General features: G+C 36.7%; 1 protein-coding gene across 9 annotated transcripts in view; it reads left to right on the top strand.

Annotated features, from left to right (window-relative positions):
- CCSER1 (coiled-coil serine rich protein 1) overlaps positions 1–12,255 on the top strand; it is a 621,919-nt gene that overhangs the window by 135,570 nt on the left and 474,094 nt on the right. For all 9 annotated transcript variants that reach the window (XM_085058017.1, XM_085058025.1, XM_085058019.1 and 6 more), the window contains one exon: positions 3,414–3,507. In XM_085058017.1, coding sequence (XP_084914143.1) covers positions 3,414–3,507 — 94 coding nt within the window. The remainder of the gene's footprint in view (positions 1–3,413; positions 3,508–12,255) is intronic.

The following is a 12,255-nucleotide window of genomic DNA, read 5'->3' as shown; positions in this document are numbered from 1 at the left end:
TATTTATTCCAGCTTTCAAACTCATTTTAAGTGTTGTCCTCTGAACTGAACAGAAAGAAACATAATTAAATACTTGGCTGTTCTGGAAAGGGACTAAAATTTATGTATTATATACTAGATTTCTTTTGCGTGGTTATAGGAAGGGAAACTGGGAATAGACAAAGGAGATAGGGAGGGTAATAAGAAAAAAGGTGGAAAGGATGACTGGCAAACTGATCAGTTTTTAAATTTGTTGCCGACCGTGTTGACCAGGAAAGACAGAGATGTGTGGGCAGATGATTAACTAAATGTGTTCACATGCTGTTCTCACAGGTTGTGATCAACTTCCATATTGACTAGAAGAAAAAACATCATCACGTTAATTTTGAGTCTATTATAAAGGCAAAATGGTAGTAGAAGTCAAGTAGACACTGGAAGTAGGAAGTGTGTCTTAAGGCTTCTGAGGGGCTATTACAGATTCAATAAAGATGTTTTTGCTGAAGGGTTGTGCCTTAACTAAATGGTTTGCCTCCTAAAATAAATAACAGGTATGCCACCATAAATACACAACAAATGGTTCTTTGAGACTTTGGAAGAATTCATTTCTTTCTCTATGTAGCAAAGCCTTGAAACTACTCGCTTGGAATGCTCTTTAGGGCTCGATCTCTCACTTATTTTTTAATATTTAATTGTGTTATTCTTCAAAGAGTACAGCGGCAGTGGTGAGGGGAAGAATGGACAAAGGGTCAAGAGATATTAAACTTTAAAGGAAATTACAATTTTTGCTAATTGTCATAGCAACAAAGGAGTAATGGATCCTGTGAGGAAGCAGAGGGGTGGAAGGCATTGGTGTGCACTTGCAACGGTGCCGCTGAGTTGTTCTGTGACATGAGGCAGGTCATTCTGGGAGCTCAGCTCTCTTATTTTTTAATTACCTGTTTTCAGAAAATATTCCTTAGTTAGAACAGTCTGGGAAACTAACTTACTCTGTCTTCTTGAGTGGCCTTTTATGCATTCATGTGTTCATTTTTGGTTTGTGTCCATGGAAGAGCTGCCCAGAGGTGGGCGATCAGAGCAGGGAGTCAGCTGGACTGCCATCCTTGACATCCTTGGCAGGGGAAGCAGCCCTGCCAAACCTTTGTTCTTGCCGTAATAGACCATGGCTGCTCTAGTTTGTTTGGTCTCAGTCCTGTGATTCGTCCCTTTATAAAGAACAAGTGAACTCCTGGGAACAGATGGAGACTATTTCCCTGGAGGAGATACTTACAAGAAGAGTAAACCCAGGGGTGCTTTTCTTTGTCACTTTAGCTTGCCTGCTGTTGTTGGTGCAGTGGAAGAGGCTGTAGGAAAGTAAAGGCAAGGGGGTCACAGGTGCTTTGGGAGGGCAGCTGGGAGCCCTCAACTCAGGTGGAGGAGGTGTTGCTGTGTAGAGCAGGATGTACATCAGCCTCGCAGAACAGAGAGGACAGATGGAGCACGGTTTGCCTCCACTTGAAGCGTTACTGGAAGTGAAGACCTTCCTAAAAGGCAATAATAAGCAGGAGGAGAGTTGAACACAAACATTTTTCTTTTGGTCCCTCTTACACAGTTCTTCAACTCTTCAGTTTAGAAAATTGTGGTTCTCTTTGTGTTTGTCAATTCTGCATCAAATGGAATTTGTTTCTTGATGAAGGTTGTGAATCACTGTGTTTTCGCAGGCAATCTCCCAAGATTGCAGACCACACATAAATTGCTGCACAAGATGTAGGAGTTGCTCAATTAGCATGAATTCATTGCTCTTTGCTAGTGTAGCTTATAAAAGGATGCTCATTGTTAATGTCAATGTGTATTCAGTTGGTCAGCTGTAATATAGACAATCATTTTAAGGTAAAGAACAAACCTGTGTACTCCAACCTTTTCACCTTTTGCCTCTACTGGCATGAAAAAATTCGAGCTGTTGTTTAAAAATTGCAGGGATTATTCTTCTGGATGTTTTCACTAACTTTTTTTGTTACATTGATACAACAATATATAAACGAAGCATGTTTTACATTCTCTGTGTTTAATATACCATTTGATTCAGCTTGAGTGCATAATAGCATCTAAATTTAAAAAGGGAGGAAAAAATACAGTTACAGCATTAGCAATGGGTTCTGTATCTCAGAAGAGGTTTCTTGTTCTGATGGTAAGTCAGGGAAAGAATGCAAGAAAAAGTCCTTGTGTTGCCTGTATGTTGTTTGTGAAAGAGTAGACAACAGAGTTTGAAGAAATAATTACTCCAAAGGGTTGAATGGGTTCAGGTGGTGAGTAGAATAAGAGGTGACATCTATTGTGGTAGGAAAATACTTAAAAGAATTAGAAGGAACCTAAAAAAATATGGTTGGAACTGAAGTCAAGAAGGGCTTTTACTAGTTTAATGTATACTGCTGTCATATTTCTCTGCTTTCTGTAGAGCACATAGCTATGCTGAGATCTCCCAGAGAGCTCAATGCTTTGGGACGATAACCTGGCCTCTTCCACTCTAATTTGCCCTCTGGGTTACATTAGTGTTGGGAACTTGTGCAGTGCATAGTGCCAGCATCCCATTCAGTGCCTAATGACTTATTTGCCTGTGGATGCACTGAAGAATTGAACCCTGCAATATTGCTTGTAGGTTAGCAAACAAAATACCATCTGGAGAATGCTTTAATTGGGTGTTGGTGACTGTGGAAAAATCATGGCGTTATCAGGTCAAAAGAAATTATCATAGAATGAAATACACATGGGAAGAAGATGGAGAATGACTATCCCTGTGCGAAAACCTGCCTTATCTGCCTGTGGTTAAGACTTGGCAAACAAAATTAATCACCAAATGGTAATGGGGACCTAAGCAGCTACACTTCATAGTCAGATTATTTCTCTGTGTAAGCCTTTGCCACCCACATAAATACTTAAAAATTCACGAGTTGATAATTGATGCCTGAATTTCCTGTTTATGCTAAATTTGTGTCTCTTTATCCTTTGGATAAATAGAACAGTAAATCTCTCTTCAAAGTGTATTTGGAAGGGCAGGCAGTGCTTAGAATTTCAAAATTTAATAAAAAACATGTGCTGATACTTTTGTGCTAAAAATAACATTTTTATTCTTCTTAAAAAGTTAAGATTAAACTTGCAAAGACACAAAACCATCATTGAACAGTAAAATAAAAAAAAAGGTAGATGGTGTTATTTGTACTTCTGAGGTTTTTTGTGATCCTCTACAGAGAGAGTAGTGACAAACACATTTCAGCTTGGACAGTTGTTTCATACTGTTTCTCACTGGTTTAATGTTAGCAGAAAAATTGTCAGTAGCTCCTGCTTAAACATATTTTCCAGATTTGATTGGAGATTCTTTTGTGCAAAGCAATTTGGCTAAAGCATCTGTCTAAATGCTTCTTTTCTTAGTGTTTTGGTTTTTTTTTTTTTATCTATACTAGGATGTTTTGAATAACTTGGGCTCCTGTGAGTTGGATGAAGATGACCTAATGCTTGACTTGGAGTTCCTGGAAGAGCAACATCACCATCGTTCTGGTAAGTCAGATAAATGCTGAGTGTCTTCAGTGAGGTACTGTTATTCTAGAAATATAAAGTAAATATGTTTGGTACAATTACTTGGAAATACAAAGAAGTAATTTTCTTCGAAGGGCGAGAGCAGTATTCATTTTTTAGTGTTATTTCTAAATGTGTTTGTAATTAATCACAAAAATGCTCTTTACACAGCACTTGGCCTTCATACGGTCAGTTATGAAATGGAAGTGATTTTTACAGCTACAGAAGAATTTCAGACCCATCTGTTTTCCAGATACTTAAAATGAATGCTGCCTACCCTAGGCACTTACCAAAAAGAGCATTGCTGCAATAATTGTGATCACATTTTGTGTCTGCCATAATAATATTCTTCAAATAAAGAATGTTTGGCTTGAGACAGAAGTGTAACTTGATCATTTCTCATGGCTGTTTAAAGCCCCGTTGCACTGCCTTGATTAATAGCAATAAACAATGGCTATGTACTGTGTTCACTACAATGTTGTAATAGGAATATGCAAGGTAAGTTGTGGCACCTGCAATGAGGAATGCTGCATTTGCTTTGGCTGGGATGTGGGGCAGCAGGGCCTCATCTGTGAACAGAAATCCTGCTAACTCAGCAGGGTTTGGAGAGTCTTCAAACATATGTGAGGTTTGTACTTGATCCCAGGTAGAGTTGTGAGTTTGTTGTGATGCTCTGTTTTGACAGTGCCATGCATTTAAGCTTGAATAATTTTCACCCTCTCCTCTACATGCTGTTCCCTGATCCCAAGTTCTTATTTCACCCACGGAGGTGCCTGTAGTGCACATTCCTGCAGACTCATGTGAAAGTGGGGTTTTTGAGACATGTGGTGGGCTGGTGTGGACCATCTTCACTTTTGGTCCCTTCTTAGATGCAAACTTAGCAATGATTACAGATAAACTGCTTGAATTATCCTCCTCTTTGATATTTTCTGTCTGTGATTATTCTGCGAACATTTCTGAATTATCTCTGTGATAATTCTGTTTGACCACTGTTCTGTGCTTTTTAAACCTGTTTGCATATCTGCTTGTAGGATGAAACATCTGTTTTATTCAGTAGAGACTATGGAGGGTTGCAGCAGTAGTATGTGCATGATCATAGTTTTCTGAATTATTGGGAGCTGGGATGCAACAAATGGACTCCACAGAAAAGGCCCTTTCTAACCCATATTGAATAATGCTATTAACCAGTTATAGAAAGGTAAATGATGGGTAAAGAAATGAGGTTCAAAAAGCTTAAAAACAGACATTACATTTTATAAGAAATCATGCGGGGTTCAGACTTATTTATTCCCTGGACCTGTTGGAAACCGATTAACTGGCAGAACCATTTTGCATAAATAAACTTCCCTCCCATGTTGCCCTCGGCCTGACTATTGCTTTTCTTCTTATTACAAAGCACTTAAATAACAGTGAAAGAAAAGTTATGTCCAGTATATTATTTCAAAGATTTGTAGCAGCTTCTAGAATAGCTGAGATAATAATGTCTGAACGACATACTTGATAGAGAAGTAATTAAGATGGACGTGTGATATGACACATAATCTTCCTACTCTTGGTTCATTATCCAGAGCAAATGAGATGCTTTTAAAACAGAGTTCTACACTGTCCACTGATGAATGGTGACCATTTCTATTCTGAGCAGTCATGTAGAGACACACATTGCAGTATGCACATTGTCTTCAAACACAAATTACTATTTTAGTAATATTTGCTCTCTGGTTGTATATCTTCGGTGGTCAATCTAGCTGCAAAAACTTTAGGATTTCCCTAGCTGTCACTGTTGGTTTTCAGTCATTCAGCTGGAAGAAAGATTTGGAAGGACAGAGCCGCAGTATGAGTTGATTCAATTTCACCAAAAAAAGCTGATGTCTTTATATTGCATTAGGGTCTGGCACAAAATGGTTAGTGTGGTTCTAAGTCATCATCTTATATTGTGTTTAGATATTGAGGTAATATGCTTGATCTTTAGTGATTTAGTATTTGAATACCACAGAAATGCCTTGAATTAGATACTGACATCTAAACACTTCTAACAAATTCTTTTTCTGATTCCTCTGTTGTGGCCAACTTCCAGGATTTAAGACTTCTCAACAAAAATTCTTTTTAGTAATTCCAAGTCAATCCATTCTCAGTTTTCACTTCTGGGCTTGTTTGTTTTCTTCCAAGAGGCATCTCTATTTATACATAAGTAGAATTCTTTCAAACGTCAATTAAAATATATTATCAAATATTTTTAATGCCATTTTTCTACAGGCACTAGAATACAGAAGTTATCGTGTTGAAGGCATACAGTTAATATAATGCAGAGCTTTAAACTTCTATAAACTGATCACATTGAAAATTATGATATTTCTGGGCATGTACATTATAAGCTCTTTCAGGTAATTGGGAGGCAATGTTTATTTTTTTAAAAGATCTTTAATCCTGCCTACTTCAGAAACAAGAAGACAACAGATTGCACATGGAGGATGAGCCACTACTTTTATTTTAGAATATATTAATTTGATGGAATTTGAATAAAACTAAAGGACTGTTTAATTCTTCGAGTAAGTGACTGGCCTGAAGACATGAAGACTAGATGATTTTCCATAATTTTTGCCAGTAGCAGGTTTGTTGACCTCTTCGTAAAGGCTTCTTTAAAATGATGAGCTTGAGAGTTTACCTATGGTTTGCTTCACTAAAAGTCAAGACAATTGCAGACATGCGGGTTTGTGAGCCTCCTTTTCCCTGTGGCTATGTGCTGTCTGTCCTAAATAATATTCAGCCCTATGTTATGTCAGCTTTGCATATTTAAGCCATTTTGTTGAGGTATTTGTTTACCTTCCTAACAAGTTCCTTATGTTTCTCTAATACTTGCGAGGAATCTGTGTATCTGACATTGACATGTGTGTCATACTGAAGTCAACTGAGAGTTAATGCATGTGTTCTTAGTCTGTTGTCAAAATAAAGATGTTCATGGGTATAAAAATATGACACAAAATGCTGCTGTTGGAATGGAAATATTAAAATGATGCTTTTCTGGAAGTCAATGGTACTAGCACTGCTGTGATGATTTGCAGTACAGTAAAAATCTGGTTGATGTTCTACATACTGATGCTGATTATAGCATTTATTTGGATGAGACCATCAGTCCTAGAACCATATTGCCATTCACTTGTGCCACGTTTGGCTCTTGATAAATAATTCAGTGGGGAATTACTATGGGGAGAAATGTTCCAAGAGAAGCTCTGTTCAGTATTTTAACAAATAGATTGAAATATGAAGAGTTATAGCTGGAAAATCATTCAGTTCTTTCTTCGGTTGTTACAGAGGGATAACTGAGGTATACCTAAAAATAACTATTCTTTAAAAGGCTGTGAAAATTTTTAATGAAAAATTACATGAATACAAGAGGTAACATCCCAGTTTTAACTTGAATATGAGAAACTATTCCTTGGTCAGGAGGCTGTGTACAGCAAGCCATGTCATTTAAACATAGCAATTCTGAAGAGTACTGCCCCAGTTAATAAATACTGTTGCTGAGTTGATTAATGGCAAATTGAGAAATTCTCTTAAATGCCATTAGGAGCTCCAGTTTTTTTGAGATTTGTTAGTTAGGATATGATTTACAATAGTTTGTGCTTTTAGTTGCTCTGGTTATAAAGAACAGTGTTTGTTAGCGTGAGGATTTTTCTCCCACTTTGTACTGAAGCTGACAACATAACACTAATTTAACAAAATAATTGTACCGTATTGATCTACCATAATTTTAGTGACCGTTTATGAATAGAAAATAAGATTGCTTTGGAAAGATTTCTGGGAGAATTGGCTATTAAGGAGTTTTAAAGAGGAGCTAAGAGCCAGCTGGCAGGCAAGGAGATGTTGCTCCAGAAAGTGGAATGCTGTATTAATTAAAATACAGAGATAGAAAGGAGAAAGATACAAAGATCTGTTACTGCTTTCATTGTTTGTGGTGGTCTTTATTTATTTGTTACTCCAACTCATTTTTCACTTGTGTTCTTGTTCTGTCCTCTCAGCTTTTCCCTAATGAGCTGCTTGCCCTCCAGCAGCATCCTCATCAAATGGGGTTCCTGCAAAAAGGTGCTATAAATCCTTATGAGCACTGGCAAATTAAAAAATATCCCTAACTTTTTCTCTAACCATACAATAGAAGATAAGGTGATAGCTGCAAACCTCAGGCAGATGCTTCTGCTTTGGATGTAGATGTCTGTGCTTTGCTGGTCTTAGCACAACTTTAGAAGTCTGGAATTCCCTAATTTCTGACTTTCTCTCCGTAAGTGAGTTTACTGCTTTAATTTACTACTTTTGCTTCTGTTTTAAAGGCTGTATTGTCGAGATAAAGAATGTAAGACAGAGACATTTTATTATCCCACCTAACACAATTGCTTTGAAATTTAATAAAATAATATTTATATAGTACTTGGTGAGTGCACAGCGCTACTGCATACAAATTCAAAATATTAATCAGTGTGAATTGCTGAGAGTTTTTCATACTGTTCTTAAGCTGGAATGCCTAAAACAAAGCATAATATGACATACATGATGAGTCTTGAGGGTGCCTTTTTATTAATCTAAGTAAATTAGACTTTTAAAATATGCTGCAGTGTTGATTTCCTGTTTTAAAATAATGAAGTTAGTGGTTTTTATAGCGGGAAACCATTGCAGGTTTATTGAAAGTGACAGCATTAATTTAACCTCATTCATTTTCCTTTTCCCTCGTGAAACACGACGTGTTTGATTCCAAGTATTGATTAGTCAAATGTATGAGGAAGACCTTTATATTCAGTGATACAAGCAGTGGGGAATTTATTCAAGTAATGCACATTAATGTGAGTAGTGTACTTGTGTTGTGACATAGCCTATTGAAAATCAAATGGTTTTATGTGGTTGGGGTTGTCATTAAATCAGGACTGCAGTAAATAGTAGCCTTTTCTGAAAGTTCACGAAATCACAGCTATACAGGGGCTTTGGTAATTTCTTAAGTATTTGCCATTGGTGGCATAGAACAGGTGCCCTGCATCTTCCTACAAGATATGTGTGTGTAGCTGGGATTTGCAGAGCAGTCCGGCCAAAAGTTGGGGGACTGCTCCTGGTACTGAATATTAAGCACATACTCCTGTCTTGCCCATCAGGCTCCGCACTGCACAGTGACTGTGCATGGGTGTGATATTGATTAGCTGTGTACCCAGACTGGCCTGAGCATCCATCATGTTGTGGCTGGAATGCTTGCTGAATAGTTTTGAATAATGTAGCTTGCTAAAATTTTTAGGAGAGATTTGTCTTCAGCCGGTGCTTTAGCTGTTTTGGATTTAATGGCTCAGCCTCGGCTGAAAAGCTGTGACCCAGTGTACACATGAAGCACAGTTACTTCACCCAGCATATTTGGGAAATGAAATGATCTTATTTGCTGAAAAAAAAGTGGAAATATGAAATTTTATAATTATATGTAACTTTATAATCCATGAAAATTAATCAAAATCCATCAAAATATTATTTAGCCCTTAAAAAAAGAAATGCTTTCAGAGATGGAATACATTTTGATCAAACCTAAGTTAAAACCATCTCTTTTAGAAACATTTTAAGTATGTTCTTAACTCTGTGGTAATACATTGTTTGGTGCTTGCTCAAGGTTTATGAATGAAATGACAGATTACAGCATGGGTTTTGCAGACTGAGGGGAAGGCAGAAAGGTTTTTGAGATGGACACACAATTTTAAAGTACTTACATAAACCTCAAATTAGAGTAATTCATTATATCAGAATATCGTCTTTTAGTAACATTAGGTATTAGCAGCCTCACTAAGAAAAGCACAGTGCACCTCTTTTTTAGGAAGCAAAAGTCAGATATTTGTATTGTATTTCTTTTAAATCCAGCTAGCCTGCACATCGATTGCCATCAGTACCCAACCAAACAAAATTGTTGGTGTAATGACCCAGTGATATTAATTAGGTAGCTGCTGAGTTATTTTGCATGTGATGAACAAACTGTATGAAAATTCTGGGGTGAGTTTGGAGTTCCTCCTGTGTCTATTAATTCAATGTAGTAATTATTTTTATTAATTTTTTAACAGACAGTAGGAGTGCTGAGCTGTGATGAAACGCCTTTGGTCTTTTAGTGGTTTTTTTTTCACCAAGAGTTTGTCAGTGCAAGGAAAGCAAATTTTTCAGAGGTTTTGATTTGCCTTTAAATAGATAATAGGAAAAAAAGACCCTAACTATGCATTTTTATCAAACAGTTGCTTAGAACTAAAGAAGAAATACTTAGGTAATTTGGATGTATTGCTGTGTTCATGAACATGTTGTTGGCAGCAGGTTATGTTTCTGTGTTTACAAAAAATGATCTATTTTGGTTTTCAGTTGGAACTGGACATCCAGCTCCTTGAGCACTTCTGAAACCTTTGTCATTGCCAAATGCCATCTTTCCGAGTTGCATGTGTTACAGATCAGGTTTAACTAGAGTAGCATTTCTTTAGATTTCTGCTTGAAATGTGTAATAACATTTTGGTTTGTACTTACAGGTTTTGAACAGAATAAAGATTGTGACAGTAAAGTAATAGAGAACTCTGTGTCTCTGCCAAAGAGGAGGTTTAAAGATTATTTTGCTAGCTAGCATTTTGCATTGTCACTGCAGAATTTCAGATAATAAGGTAATAAAAAAGTAAGCAGTACTACTAATGAACAAAACAAAAAGTGATGTGTGACTTCACTACATTAATTACACCACTGTGTAGTTATCCTAACACCAATTAAGAGGCAAAATTTGTGCTAGTTTTTAATTTTGCAAGAGAAAAGATCTTGCTGAATAAATGCCTGCAATTTCTCCGTCAAACCTCTTGTGGTGAAGGGAGAGCAGCATGAGCCAGAACTGTGGCCAGCCTGATTTTGCACATACCTCTGAATTCCAGCATGGATTTGAAGTATGGAGTGGAGAGTCATATGTCACTAGTTTATATAATACCTAGGAAAAGTTATAACAGAGGGATTTTTGTATTTTCAGAATGACCTATTCTAGTAAGCTACACATTTTCCCGTGAAGCATTGTTTAGTAAATATTGCACAGTAATAGAGTAACTTAAGGTCTCCAGGGAATGAAATAAAACTTGTCATCTTTTAAACTCTTCTAACCATGATCTACAGTTTCTGAAAGAGCACTGAGCATGGAGGAAAAGGATTTTTGCAGGGCTTGCAAGTGAAAGTGTGGCAGTATCAAATAAAACAGCATATTTGTGTTAGTCACAAATAACCATTTGACACTTGTGTCTAGGCCTGCTTTAGGACTCTGGAAGTTTTAGTTGCTGAGAGTAAGGAGAAGAAGAAATAATGTAGTTCTTATTAAATTAGAATGAAACTATTTAGAAATTGTAGGCTAATGTAAGTTTAGTCTTCCAGCATACTGGAGAACCATGGTCCATATTCTGGAAAAGAAATACTGAATTGAGAGTCCTGTTTCTGTTCATTTATTTATGTAAATTAATGGTGCAATCTTATCTCAATTTTAATTGAGAAAAACAAAACACAACCTAGAACTGCTACCAAATTAACTTCATCCTAAATCTCTTTTAGTGTATTTTAGTTTAAAAGTTGAGTTGTAACCAAACCTAGTTGATGAGCCACAGGAGGTATGTAAGACTAGCTTGTAGTTGCACTTTCCTCAGAATATGTTTAAAACATGTCTGGGATATAGATAATTTGCCTGTGCTGTGTGTTCTCAGTGGATCAAGGGAAATCTGCCGTTTCCTGGGCAGATTGGTATTTTTAGCTCTTTCTTTTGTTGTGAAGAGTGGTGAAGGACTGATCTGTTCAAATGGTGTGTATGTTAGATTCCTATCTGACTGTTACAAATTTTATCAGTGATATGTACTTGTAAATCATACTCATTTAAGTGGAGCAGTATCACAGACCATCAAATCATAATTTAGATGCCAAGAGATTTTTTTCATTAATGGACAAGAAGGGCAAAAGAGCACAGTTGTGAACTTCAGGGTCATTCAGCAGTACTTTTGAGTGAGATGCATTTGCATGGTTATCGTGGAACAATTGCATTCAGAGTCTGTATCTCAATTTCCTGCTCTTTCATAATTATAGTGTGACATTTAGCTACAAATCCTTATTCATATTGGTATGCTCAACCATCATTTACTGAAAGAACCAGGACAGTAATTAAATTAGGCAGATTGCCTTTCTTCATTCCTTTGATTTTATACATACATTGAGATGAAACATCATCTTTAATAATATCTGCAGGCAGAAAATAAATGCAATAATAAACATTATGACAAATCAAAGCATACTGTCCTATTTAAAGCAATTCTGCACTTTTAGATGGCAAAGTTTAAGTAGGATGCCAAATGCTGCTTTTCTGTCTTGCTTTGTAGATTTACAAAGATCTGGATTGGATGTCTTGCTAAAATGAAAATGTGATGAGAACTTGAGGGGAGTGTGGTCTTTCTTCTCAGTTTTGAGAGAGATTTAGGGAGTAAGAGAAACAATTATGAGCTCATAATTATTCTAAAGAACAGTCATAACTCTGTTTATATAAAAAACAGTTGCACCTTCCGTACGACTTCTGCAGCGATCCTGCTTCAAGGTCAGACTGAAACTGGATGTGAGTTAGTGACGGCTTTTGACATTTTGAAATATTTATCTCTGGGATCATTGTAGCTTCACTCTTAGGTAAAGAAAGAAGCAGTAGTCTGATAGTTATAACTTGAGTTTAGGTCTCCTGGGTTG

This window comes from Lichenostomus cassidix, chromosome 4 (genome assembly GCF_008360975.1).
Source record: "Lichenostomus cassidix isolate B80296 chromosome 4, HeHo_3.0, whole genome shotgun sequence".
Taxonomy (NCBI): domain Eukaryota; kingdom Metazoa; phylum Chordata; class Aves; order Passeriformes; family Meliphagidae; genus Lichenostomus; species Lichenostomus cassidix.
This window is presented reverse-complemented; position numbering and strand designations above follow the sequence as displayed.